The 13,933-nt window shown below is 40.8% G+C and overlaps 1 protein-coding gene and 2 non-coding genes across 6 annotated transcripts in view; all 3 read left to right on the top strand.

Moving 5' to 3' along the window:
* Positions 1 to 191: 191 nt before the first annotated feature.
* Positions 192 to 280, top strand: Trnay-gua. The gene is given in 2 exon segments: positions 192 to 228; positions 245 to 280. It is a non-coding gene; the product is annotated as a tRNA-Tyr (tRNA).
* A 111-nt stretch (positions 281 to 391) lies between these two features.
* Trnaa-agc lies at positions 392 to 464 on the top strand. The gene has a single exon. It is a non-coding gene; the product is annotated as a tRNA-Ala (tRNA).
* Positions 465 to 12,832: 12,368 nt separating this feature from the next.
* Positions 12,833 to 13,933, top strand: part of Trim55 (tripartite motif containing 55) — a 42,260-nt gene continuing 41,159 nt past the window's right edge. For all 4 annotated transcript variants that reach the window (XM_005392155.2, XM_005392158.2, XM_005392156.2 and 1 more), the window contains exons 1-2: positions 12,833 to 13,000; positions 13,520 to 13,692. In XM_005392155.2, the coding sequence (XP_005392212.1) occupies positions 12,833 to 13,000; positions 13,520 to 13,692 (341 nt within the window). The remainder of the gene's footprint in view (positions 13,001 to 13,519; positions 13,693 to 13,933) is intronic.

Below are 13,933 nucleotides of genomic sequence, written 5' to 3'. Positions count from 1 at the left end.
CGGGCGGGCACCGAGCCCGCGATCCCGGCCGCGACGCCGGAGGCGGGCGTGAGGACAGCAGAGTCCGCGGAAGAGGGTCTCGTGCCCTGGGGCCCTGGAGTCAGGAGGAGAGCACGGTACATACGCTCAGCACGAAGCCTAAAACGTGACGTAAAGTCAGGGTGACAAGCCGGCGGCTCGGTACCCCGCTCCCTTCGATAGCTCAGCTGGTAGAGCGGAGGACTGTAGGCGCCTGTTCGCGGCCATCCTTAGGTCGCTGGTTCGATTCCGGCTCGAAGGAGAGAGTTTGGTTTTGTTTGTTACTGCGATCAAAAACGTTTCACGAAAGTTTTTGCCTTGCAGTGCTCTGACCCTTCTCTAGAGCAACAGATAAGCAGCTACCCCTAGCGGTGGGGGATTAGCTCAAATGGTAGAGCGCTCGCTTAGCATGCGAGAGGTAGCGGGATCGATGCCCGCATCCTCCAGTTTTCTTCCTTGTAGTTTTTCTTTCACCTCGGCATCAGCGTGAACGCAACAGAAAAGTCAGACATCCAAGAAAAGTAAGGTGATCTTGAGGTGACTTCTGTGTAAAATTTCCCTTACAAGCCACGATGGGTGCTAGAAGATTGTCCTAATTTAAATATTTCAATTCATTTGTTTTAGGAAATTCACGAAATTCTTTTTCTTTCACAAATGGCAACCAATTGTCGTAATATCTACTGCCCCTCCTACTCCATTGTGATTTCTGCTTAATGCCTACAACTTCAGCCACCCGTGGTTAAGGGAACCCGCAGTAGGAACATAAGAAACAGAAAACGCGGAAAGGGACGCTGACTGAAGTTTGCTGAGCTGAGAAGGCGGCCAGTTCCGCTCCACCTCCTCCCCTTGGTGGGGAGGGCTCTCTGGGCAAATCCAAGGGGGACAGGCCAAGGCAGGAGGTACCTGTAGAGGCGGGAGGCAGGGCAGTTTGCTTTTAGAATTGGGTTCTAATGCCGGTGTGCTCCTGGGAACTAGCGGCCACCGCTGAGGGAGAATTAATTGGGAAAAAAGTTCCACCCAGGACTCCCTTTGAGTGCAGTTTTATTAAACAAAGACACACACACCCCTCCCTAAGATTCAGAGCCTGAGCAGAACACACAAAGATCCCCCTAGGAATGAATTCTCCCTGTCCTTATTTTGTAGAATAGTCATCCTATCAAAACCATCCTGTAAAAATAAAAATAAAAATAAAAATAAAACCATCCTCTATTTCTCACAACCCAAATCTTCCAGACAACAGCAAAATTAGCTTATTTTGAAGATTACAATAAACAATTAGTCATTCTTTGCATTTTTGTACACTATAGGGTTCTTTGTAACTTGTATGCTTTTGTTGCCTTAGATTTTTTGTTTATTCCTTTTTTTTTATGTCGTTTTTGTACAACTTGCTGTGGTGTATTGCTGCATCTTTCATTTGTTTCTATTTTTATTTCATTTTCAATATAGATTTAAGGTCAAATGTATGTGAGTCACCTAAAATATATCCTTATGTTCATGAAAACACATTTCAAAGAAAAAGAATACTTTGAACTGTGACTAAAAGAACAAGAAATGTGTGATAAGGCTGAAGAATAGGAATGACTGTAACAGGACCTCCAGGTGGAGGACCTGTGCTTGCGACAGTTGACATGGACCAGAACTCAAACATCTCAACGTCACCAGCCCACGTGGGGATTGGAAATCACATAGAAAGTTTGAAGGCGTAAATCAGGAGGCAGTATTGCACAGTGGTTAGTCATGGAGCCTGTGAAACCTGATGCCTGCTTTGGCTTTGGTGCTCTGCACTGTTTGACCTTGGGCAAGTTGCCTGTTGTTTAGTTACTTCAGTTTCCTTATTTGTAAAATAGGGATGATAATAATGGTCACTTGCTGTTAATAATGATATTACTTGTAAAGTTCTTAGTACCTTAAGATAAGCACACACAGTAAGCATTAGCTATTATTGGTGTAGAAGAAAGAGAAGGGAAAAGAAGAGGAGAGTAGAGGGGAAGGAGGAGGAAAGAGAGAGGAAAGGACACAAACATTAAGCATCATTTTCTTGGAAAATGAAGAGCCTGAGCCATATTTCAGCACCTACAGGCCTGGTATCATACTTATAGCAAAGGCCTAATTATCCTGCAGGAAAGTGGTGGTTGGATCTAATAGAGCTACTGTGCAAGGAAAGTAGAACAATCCTGAAAATACAGAATGATTGTTAAGTGCCTTATGGTATTACCATGTAATAGAATATGCGTAATTATTAAAAGTATATTTAAGAATTTGTACCTGGGCATGGTATCAGCACTCTGGGAGGCTGAGGCAGGAGGATTACAAATTCAAGTGCACCTGGGTGACTTAGCGAGTCTGTTTCCAAGTAAGAAAGTAATTTAAAAAGGCTGGTGAGGTAGCTCAGTTTGAAGGCCCTGGGTTCGATCTCCAAACACTGAAAAAAAGAAAAAAGCCTTTGTGAGGAAGTATTGATAACTGAATGCTAAGCAAATAAAATATTTATGGAGCAATATAAGTAATAACAATATAAACAAGCATAAATTACAAAGATTAGACAATGCATTAAAATGTTAATAGTAGTAATGTTTTCCCCTAAAGTTTCAAAATACTTCATTTTCTGAAATAAATATTTTTAATTAGAAACATAAATGACTAAAAGTATAACAGGTAATATTTATTCAATACTTTCTACAACCTAAACATAGTTCAAAGTACTTTACATGTATTAACTAATTTATTTTTCTCAGAAAACACCAGGGCCAATGACTTCAGTAGTAAATTTTATTGAACATTTAAGAAACATATAATGACAACGGAACAGGGAGTACTTCCCAACTCATTGTATAAAGTCAACATTACCCTGATAACAAAACCAGGTAAACACAGCAGAGGAAAAGAAAACTATAAAATAGAGGTGCAAAAATTCTCTCCAAAATTTTAGCCAGTTAAGCCCAATAATAGATTTTTTAAAAAGGTAAAGATAGTATGTACAAGTAGAATTTAGTCCAGGAGTACAGGAGTAGGTCACCTTCACAGGTCAATGTAATTTGCCATATTAAACAGGCTAAAGAAATATTTGACCAGATTCAACATCCATTCCTCATTTTTACACAGTCAACAAACTTGGAAAGAAAGGGAATTTCATCAACCTGATAAGAGGCATCAATGAAAACATTGAGGCATCAATGTAGATATCATTGTACTTAATAATAAAAGGCTGAATGTGTTCCTCCTTGGTCCAGGAACAAGGCAAGGATATGCATTCTGGGTTTTCAGCAATAAGGCAAGAAAGATGAAAAAACATCTCTAAACTAATAAAAAAGAACTATTTTTAAAAAAATATCAACTACATGTTGAGATGATAGTATTTTAGGTGTTTTGAAGTTAAATAAAATATATTAATAGAATTAATTTCATTTCTTTCTAGTTTTTTTTTCCCACAGCACTGAGCACTGAACACAGTGCCTTCACACTGAGCTACATCTCCAGCCTGTTTTTATTTTTCACTGTGAGACAGGGTCTCCCTAAATATCTGAATTGCCTAGTTTGGACTCAAACTTGCGATCCTCCTGCCTCAGCCTATGGGAGGACCAGGATTACAGGCATACATCACCACACCTGGCTTTCTTTGCAACTTTTTGAATGTGATTGCTAGAAAATTGAAAAGTCACATATGGCTCACATTTAGCACTCATTTACTTGTAGTTGTCATCTTATTTCTTTGGGCAGTACTAAAGAGATAGCAGGGACCAAATCATGTCAAACCTTTGAGATCACAGTGATTAACTGCTTTATTGTAGGTATAATATGATCATTTATGGAATCTAAATAATGAATAACATGAGAAATAGATTGCAGAAGGCAAGAGTGAATTAGAGAAATCACTTAGGAGGCTGGGGTACTGAGAAGATGGGTGTGGAATGTGTGATTAGAGTGGACCTAAGGAAGCCTGGACCCAAGAGAGGACTTCAGACACTTGCCATTGGAAAGAAATTGGGCTAAAGTATTTGCTACTTGGTGGGGCAGTCACTGTTTAACTCTGGCACATGAATTACGCCAAGAAGTGTTCAGAGAAAAGTACACTATGTTAGTTTTTTACATTTCCTCAGAGATCTTTATGATGAAGTAAAATTTTCAACAACATATTTGAAGAAGGAGCAATAAAAAATGCTTTCACCTTCAATTTACAAACTATTTAATAAAACAAATGCCAGTGTTAGCTTCTGCTAAGTGCTTTACAAGTTGATTCATTTGTCTGTAATTTCCAATTTCATAAAATGTTTCTTTTTTATTAAAACCTTTTAAGTTATATATCTAAGCTGTCTATTACTAAAATATAGCTAAATTAAAAAGATTGACAATGTAGATAGGAGGAAACTGATAAGTACTTTGTGGATTGTATGAGTCACATCCTTTGTGTAAGGAGATGACATGAGTCATTTTACTGGAGAGAGAGTTTTTGGTCATTTTTTTTTTTAGTAACTTTTAGTACTTAGGATTGAACCAGGGCTTTGCACATGCTAGCCAAATGCTCTACCAGTGAGCTATATCCCAGCTTCAATAACTTTTAGACTTACTCTGTAGAAGAAAATTCATAAGAAAAACAATAGTCATTTAAAAGTACTTTTTTGAAGTATACCCTGAGTAATAGGATACCAAAGGAAATAACATGGTACCCCAACATGTGTTTCTTGTGGGGAGATGCATTATATCTGACAGGACTAATGCACAGAGCCTGGTACTTAGAACACCAACTCACCTAAATTTCAAATAAATCATCAATCAAATGTGGTGCCCTCACTAATCCAGGGAGGGAGGGAGGAAGGAATATTTCAGAGAACTAACAACTCTGTTGGCTTAATCTAAAATTTGGCATGAGATTAAAATAATTTTCAGTAGATTTGAGGCTGGTGTTCAAACTGAAAGTCTTGGGTTACCTGTGTCCTAATTTTCTAGCCTTTCTAAACCTCCTTCAGCAGTCCCCCAACTCTGTGCCTCCGTATCCACATTATCTTTTATTCTCTCCCTGTTTTTAAGCATTTAGTCAGCCACCAATTTTCTGACTTCTGTTTGATACAAGAAAACCAGAACTCTCCCTTCTACCTTGAACCACAAGCAAGACCAGTTTTCCAGTGGTTGCTACCTTTCCCACCGTGTCTGAACTCTGCATCACTGCTTTGCTTTCAGGTGTATCTACTTTTTTGTCTCCTTCAGCCTCACTCTCATCTGACTATATGTCATGTTGGATTTGGGGAACATATTTGTTGAGCTAAGCCTCTATTATTTTCAAGTATTTGAACTTGCAGTTGCCTTTACCTATGCTATAGAGACAAAATAAAACATGACTAAATAAGAGGCCAACTGATGAAGACCACTATGAAGCAGCCCTGATCAGGGCTTAAATTAACGAATTGGCTTTTCATGTGTATTTGAGTCTGTCCAAGGCCTAGGCTCCTTGTCTGGAGATGGGTGGTGGACTCATAGTAAGTGAACCTTTGTGAGTCATGAAATCTTACTAAGGCCTGTAGTGGTGGATGAAGCTAGAAAGCCTCAAAGGATAAGACAGGATCACAGCCAGGACACCTGGATCCAGCCTCAACTAGATAAAGACTGTAGCCTCAGGCATCTCACTCTTGGGTGGATTAATTTAATACCTTACTTGGAGAAGTCCTTGAGTGGTTCCACTCTTCTTGAGTACTCCTTTCTTCTGATAACTAAATAAATATGGGCCACCTGGAGAAAGTCTTGGTCTTAGCCCTGAGAGAATCTCAAATTCTGTGAGAGGGCTCTGATCCTCCTGGAGCCCTGAAATCACTCCATTTGCCTTTTTTATTTAGCCTTCACCATACACTCCTTCAGGAGATTATGGGCCTGATCAACCCACAATAACTAAGGGATATTGTTGTGATAGCCAAGGATATTCTGGACTCCTCAGGAAGATTAGCACTTCTGAAACTGATTTATTTAGGCATTTCTAAGCCTTCTGTCCCCAGAATGCTCTAATCGATTTTGGAAGTTAGGATGAAGAATTAGTATTGTTCTTCTAACCATTAGGAAGCCAGTGTGGGCTCATGTCACTGTAAATACAGAGTACAGAATCCACCGAAAGAGAGTGACCCAGCCCCTATTGGAGAATCCTTCGTATACATTCTAATGTTCTCCCAAGATTTTTACATTTTGTATTATAGGGCCTGTTGTCCAGGATGGTAACCACTAGCCGCATGTGACCATTTAAATATAAACTGAAATTAAATAAACTTTAAAATTCATTTCCAGAGTTGCTGGTACACACTGAAAGTACTCAGTACCACACAGGGCTAAAGGTCATACACTACAGATACAGAACATTTCCATCATCATGGAAAATTGCTTCATAATGCGCCATTCTAGTGCATGGTGCCACAGCTTAGTGAGATCGCAGGCTCTGTAGTCAAAAAACGGTCTCTGAGTCTGCACCGCAATTTTGCAACCATGTGACTCTGGACAATTTTGCTCAGCCACAGCTGGCTTCATGGCCATAATAACACCTATTACAGGGAGCTATTACACAAAGCAGTTGGTATGCAGTACATGTTTATTATATGCATTGGACTGATATAGAAGTACAAGTAATTTTAGAATCCCCTTTTCTCCTTTCCTGAGATAGAGAACATAGTGAGGGTTTCCTGTGTACTAAAGAGTTTGGCTGGCCTGTATCCCAGGTTTCTGGGTCAGAACCTCTAAATCGTTAGAATTTCCTGAGTGATAAGCATGATTTTATCTTAAGGTGACCCGGAAGAGGGCTTACCAGGACAGAAACAGCAACCGTGTAACCATTAGGATGCTGGGATTTTGAACCATGACATATCGGCTCAGCCTCCCAGGAGGCAAAGAGGACTGGAGACCGAGTTCAGTCCCATGGCCGATGATTCAGTCAGTCATGCCTATGTAAAGAAAGGCGGATGAAAATCTGGATGCAGAAGCTTGGTGAGCTTCCCTGGCGAATAATGCTCTGTTTCAGGGGGGTGATTTGTCCTGGTTTCACTGGGAGAAGACAGAGAAGTTCGCGTTTGTGAATCCCCACCCAGACCTTGCTCTCTATTTGTTTCTTCCTTTGACTAGTCTTAATTCATACTCCTATATTTTTCTCTAATAAAATTGTAATCATAAATATAATACTTTTTTTTATTCTGTGCCACTCTAACAAGTTATCAAACTAAAGAAGCAATGGCAACCTCCCGTTTATTGTCAGTTGTTCGGCTTTCGGGGAACCTGGGGCTGTCTTATGAAGCACTGTGAGGTGTGGTCTAACTCCAGGAAGTCAATGTCAGGATGACTCTAGGCCTCCATGGCATTCCCACACCTTAGCCCTGAAGCCTGCTTCCAGCTGGCCTGGCAGCTAAAGGTGTTAAAAATCAAAATTCTCTTCCTGTTGTCATTTCTCAGGATCTTAGGGATCTATGGCATATCCCCATATTTATCTGAGGACTGGGAAATTGGTTAAAGAACAGTGGTTTTATTTCAGTTTCCCACCGTATCTAAACATATTCCTGCTCCGAGTCAGTGGACTCCTGAATGGAGAGAAATTAGGGCTACCAGCCGCAGAACTTCTCTGTGTAACTGCTTCTGACCAGCTTCAATCCCCGTGCTGATGCGTGGGGTGAAAGTGGTGGCAGGAGAAGGAAAGGAAGTAATGAACCCCTTCTGTATACCTACTGAGACTACGCTGGTTTCCATGATTCTGCAGAAGTTCAGGTCCACTCCAAATCCCAGAGCCCTGAAGGTCATTTAAATCCTGATTCAGTTATAGAATGATCTCGGTCTCTCAGACTTTGAAGAATTTGACAGTAGACCTACATTTTCTGGTTGCTTCCTAGAGGAGTGTGTTTTCCTCGGGTCCCACTTACAATTCACACACCTGTCTCATGGATGGCTGGTTTCTGAGAGGAGAGAAGAGTAAGAGATGGGAAACAAGAGAATAAGAAACGGAAGATGAGTATTACTCAGCAACTTAGCATATATTCCTATGAAATTCTTTCTGGCTTCCTGTGCAGCCTCCAGGAAATGCTCTAGAAAAAAGTGGAAGGCAAGAAGGAGCATCAAATAATGGAACTTGGGGTTCTGTAATGTCAAAAGTAATACTTTTTCAGAGATATTTCCCCCCACAAATATCGCTGTTAGTTATAAATGCCATTTGCCTAAAAGAACTGAAATCCAACTAAGTGAAGTCACTTTCCCAAGACCACAAAATGAGACACAGAAGTCAGAGAGACCCTGCCTCCTGAGTCACTCTAGAGCCCTCGCTGTATCACCATTGGTAGCTCACACTGCAGGCGTCTGAGTCATCTCTGTGGATCGGACATTCACAGTGCCCTAGAGTCCATCTCCTGCTTTCCTTCCCCAGTGCCACCTCATCATGCCAGGGCTTTGTGACCTCTTACCTGGACTTTGGCAACAGCCTCTAATCTGGTCGTTAACCGAGTCACCTGCACACTCATCTGTCCCCACCACTGCTCCAGGATTAACATTACCAACACAGGATCTATGGAAGCATCTCTGTGAGAAACTTTTAATGATTTCCTGCTGTCTGATTGATTAAGTGTTTAAACATCCTTTAGCCAGGTATTCACGGCCTGCACACCAGCCTAAACCACCATATGCTGCTGGATGCCCTGCATGCCTGTGTCTCCAAACCTCTGCTTCTACGCCTTCCTTGGAAAGCACTCCCATACCCCACCCAGCTGAATGTCCATCTGTGCAAGCTCCTCAGTGGATCAAATTCAAAAGCCATCCCAACTATGAAGCCTTCCTCATTTCTCCCACTTTGAAATTCAGTACCTCGTTATCACGTTTTGTTTTGAATTACAGATCTGGATATGCGTGACTTAGCTCGCTTAAACTGAGTTTCTGGAGAACGATGACTTATGTCTTTGTTTACCTTTCAATCCCCAGAGCTTTGCACTGTGGAGACACATGGCAAATACATAATGAATGTTTTGAGGAGAAAAGAATTCTTGCTATAAGAACAGCCTCTGCTATAATGTCCAGTCACTGTTATATAGTATACAGGGCACCACATGACAAATTTTCCAGTCGGTGGTAGGCCAACTACATTATATAGCAGGTGTCCCATACAATTATATCGGTGATGTATTAGCCATCATAATATCATGAGCAACACATTACACATGCAAGGAAGCTTAATGTGTGTGTATCTTAAATTTTATCAAAAAAAATTTTAAATGATATTAAAAATAGGAAAAGTTTATTGAATAAGAACACTTAAAGTATTTTTGTACAGCTAGAAAATGTGGTTAATAAAATGTGATTATTAAGTTAAAAATTTAAGAGTTTTTAAAATAAAAAGATGCAGTAAGATAAGGCCAATTTATTTTTTTTAGTGTTTTTTCCAGTACCAGGAATCGAACTCACAACCTTGCACTTGCCAGGCAGGCGTTGTGCCACTGAGCTAAATCCCCAGCCCCCCAAGGCCAATTTATTATTGAAGAAAAAAATTTTATAAACGTAGTGCAGCCTTAGTGTGCAGCATTGAGAAGGTCTATGCAGTGCCCAAGGCCTTCACATTCGCTTACCACTCACTGACTCACAGCAGCTTCCAGTCCTGAAACTTTTTTCCTGGTTAGTGCCTAGTATGGTTTATATCTAGATGTCCCCCAAAGCCTCAGGCCCTCATAGGCAGAACTTTTGGGAGGTGACTGGATCGTGGATGTGTGATATTAGATTAGTCAGCTGATTAGTTTAGCATAGTTCTCGGTGTGGATGGTAGATTTACTGAAGAGAGAAGACCCACCCTGGGTGTGGGTGGTACCAAACAATAGGCTTGTAGCTTGAATGTAATACAAAGGGAAAGAGGAATTTCACTTCCTGCTGCTATGCCTTACCACGGTCGGTTTCTCTTCTGCCGTGCCCCTCTGACAGGCCACCCTACCTTGGAGCCAGCTGACTATGGCCTGAAACGTCTACTAACTGTAAGCTAAGAAACATTTTCCTCCTTTAACTTGTAGGTGTCAGCTATTTTGTCCCAGAAACAAGAAAAGTAACTAGGAAAGTATACTACAACATTATATAACAACACTTTTATCTTTTAAGCCATATTTTCCTTGTACTTTTTCTCTATTTAGATACATTTAATACCAAAATTTTAGAGGTGCTCACACTATTCTTCCCACGTATACAATTAACACGCTGTACAGGTCCGTAGCATGGGAACACGTGCTATATCATACAGCCTACACGTACAGCAGGCTAGAACCAACCAAGTTTGTGTAAATATACACTGATGTTAACACAACGAAATTGCATAACAATACATTTTTCAGACTGTATCTCTGACATTAAAAACTCATCACTATCTTATTAGTTTGTGCTGTGATGATTAATCTTGGCTATCAACCTGACTAGATTGAGAGACACCTAGAAAATCGGTAAGGCTCACTTCTGGGTACATATGTGAAGGTGTCTCCAGAGACAACCAGAATGTGGGTAAGCAAACTGAGAGAGGAAGACCTGGCCAGATGTGGGTGGCACCACCCAATAGACTGGGGACCCGGATGTGACAAAAAGCACAAGAGGGAAAGCTGTACTGGCGTGTGCACTAAACTCATCTTGTACAGGTGCATTTTGTGTTGCTGTTATCACCTTGAATGTAAGACTCCAGGTTTTTCAGCTTTTGGAAGTGGGCTTGCACCAGCCATTCTCCAGGGGGCTTTCAGGCTTTCAGCCTCAGACTGGGGCTGACTCTTTGGTCCATCTTTTCCAGGGACTTCAGACTTCTTGGACTACAGACAGTTATCATGGGGCTAACAATAGCCTAACCAACCCAATAACTCTCTCATAGATTCATATGTACATTCTATTGGTTTTGAAGTTCTAGAGACCCTTAGCAAATGCAAGTGATTTTCCTAATTTGCAAAATCTTTTACAGTAGAAACTTCATCTTCTCTAGAAAATACCTCACATATTGTGCTCATACTCCATTGCTAAAGTAAGGTTGAACATAACTGCTAAAGCTATGCAACTAGATATACTTCAGTAAAAGAAAAAGAAAATAATCACTAATTCCCTTCTCTAAATAAATATTGAAAGTATTAAGACAGTCCTCCAAAGAGCCCTGAAATGCTTATGAACACATAGAACTTATTATAAAGTAATAAAGCTTATTAGATTGTCAGTAACCTGTCAGTGCAAATGACATCACGACCACTCATAGCCAGTCACACTGACCTACCCTTTCCTGATAATTAAGTGCACACTGGGGATTGTCAACAAAATGTATTTTTAAGGTTTTTAAAATCAAGACAAAATAAAATGAAGAGTTTGTTTTGAAACAAAATGTGAAGATTTCTTTCATTTTTTATCTAATTTAAAATTTTTGAATTTATATATATTGGCTAAATAGCTGTTTCACAAAATCCCGGCCAATGTCAGAATCTGCGTTTATGACTTAACACCATACCAAGAATATCAGAACTCACTGGGCATGGTGGTGCATGCCTCTAAGCCCAGCACTTGGGAGGCTGAGACAGGAGGATCGACATGAGTTTGAGGCCAGCCTGGGCTATAAAGTGAGTTCAAAGCCAGCCTGAGCTACATAGCAAGACACTGTCTCAAGAAAAGCAAAAGAAAAAGAAAAAAGAAAAAACCAAAAGATAACAATAAAAAGAAGCAGAAGAATATCAGAACTCAACAGGGAATTATTCATTTTAAACACCACCTTGGAAGAAGAGACAAGTACACAGGTATTTCAGAAGCAGATTGCCTAGGGGTAGGACTCTGCACTTCAGCTGTTAGTGGTACTGGTATCTGTCCCCTGATGCATGGCAAAATGAAGTCATGGGCCTGCTAGCCACATGCCAGCTACTAACCCAGTATGGACTATTGTTATAAACTAAATTAAAATTACTACTAACCCAGTATGGACTATTGTTATAAACTAAATTAAAATTTAAAGACTGTCAAACTGACTTTGTATGCTGTAGGTGTACATACGGATCAGTGGTAAAGGATAAAAGACAGGGAGGAGGTAAACCAATGTGGAAGGAAAAAAGTGTACTAGAGTTTTGTTACTCATTTTTTAAAAACTGTATCATTGATTATTTGGTAGACTCCTTCAGGGTGAAAGAATTTGAATTCAGCTCTTAAGGTGGAATTTTTCCCAGACCACAGCCCCGACAAAGATGAAATATTTAATATTAAGCAGGTCTTTCTAAATGACTGCCCCTGTGAAACAAGGATAATGATGTCTAAAGCATGTTTTGTCTGTTTTCATTTAAGCAGGTACTATCATGCTACTTTGGTTGTCTTGCTTCCTAAATGCTTAAGACAGAAATGAAATTCGTTATGCAGTCAGACTCAAGCTGCGCACTGTCCCTGGCTGCACAAGCCTGTCACCAAGTTCTTATCGAGTGTTTGTGGAGGGCCCGGCTCAGAGGCCAGGCGTGCATATTCCCATTTGTTGTTGACAAGTGTCAGCTCCCACCTCCTTCCCCTCTGCAGCCCCCATCTAAATGGGGTTTGTGATCCTCCTTCCCACCCACTCTCTTCACTCCCAGGGACAAGAATGTTGACTCCTGCTCTCCGTCACCTGTCAGAATCCATCCTCCTGTCACTGGCTTATATGGACAAGTCAGCCCCCTGTCACGTGACCGTGGGCTGCTAAAAACAGCTCCAGCACCCACTGTGAACTGGGGCCTGAAACAATGTCTTCCACCAAGAGAAACGTAAAGGACACTTGATCATACAATCCTTGGAATTATTTCCAGGAAACACTTGCAGAAGCCATTTGGAGCATCCTTCCCTTGGCAGTGCACTCAGGGACAGCCAGGAGATGAGTGCATCTCTGAATTACAAGTCTTTTTCCAAAGAGCAGCAAACCATGGATAACTTGGAGAAACAACTTATCTGTCCCATCTGCCTAGAGATGTTCACGAAACCAGTGGTCATTCTCCCCTGTCAGCATAACCTGTGTAGGAAATGTGCCAGTGACATTTTCCAGGTAGGTTTATTTGGAATCTGGGGAGTGGAAAAGACTCCCTCTGATCTCAGTCAAGTGGTTAATACTGAAGTCAATTCCTGTAGAAAACTTTGTAAGGTTACATTTATTTTCAGTTTATTTGAATGATTTGCTTTGTGATTTGCTATCATGCTCCCCCTTACTCCCAAATCCCAGGGTATTTTAATTCCAAGAATCACATTTGCTTTTAATGAATCCAAGTCATTTAATTTCTTTCAAAATTAAAAATGAATTACTGCCCAAGAAATAAATATTGGAGTCTCTGGGTAGAGTTTTTTAAAAAACATCGGAGGACGCTAACTCACGCTGACAGTGGTACAGTGTCCTTGGGTAAGGGCTGGCCCGATCTTTCAGGACCACTTGCAATTAGGCCCGAAGGGATTATCTTCTGACACGCTTAAAGTAGTTCATGCTGTTTGTAGTCACAGAGAGTGAAAAGAAGTCTCTGAAAAGCTCACTGTAGCATTCCTCAATTCCTCTTTTCTCGCTTGGCAAGAACAGGCCTCTAACCCATACTTGCCCACGAGAGGAGGCACCACCGTGGCGTCAGGGGGCCGATTCCGCTGCCCCTCCTGTAGACATGAGGTGGTTTTGGACAGACATGGCGTATATGGACTTCAGAGGAACCTGCTGGTGGAAAACATCATCGACATCTACAAGCAGGAGTCCATCAGGTAATGTTCGTCCATGTGCAAAACCTATTTACAGTGGTTCTTGTGTTTGTAGGTTTTAATGGGTTGCTACACTGCTTGTTTATCAATCACAAATTAATTACTTTTTGGAACAGTTTTGTCCAATCAGTCCTTCTCAGTGGGATTAAGAATTGTTCGTGGAAAGAAAAAAGGGGGCTAGACCTCATGTTTTGTATCATTTAAGAATTAAGTGATTCACTAACACTAATTCATCCCATATGGT

This window comes from Chinchilla lanigera, unplaced genomic scaffold (assembly GCF_000276665.1).
Source record: "Chinchilla lanigera isolate Chin_1 unplaced genomic scaffold, ChiLan1.0 scaffold00043, whole genome shotgun sequence".
Lineage (NCBI taxonomy): Eukaryota > Metazoa > Chordata > Mammalia > Rodentia > Chinchillidae > Chinchilla > Chinchilla lanigera.
This window is presented reverse-complemented; position numbering and strand designations above follow the sequence as displayed.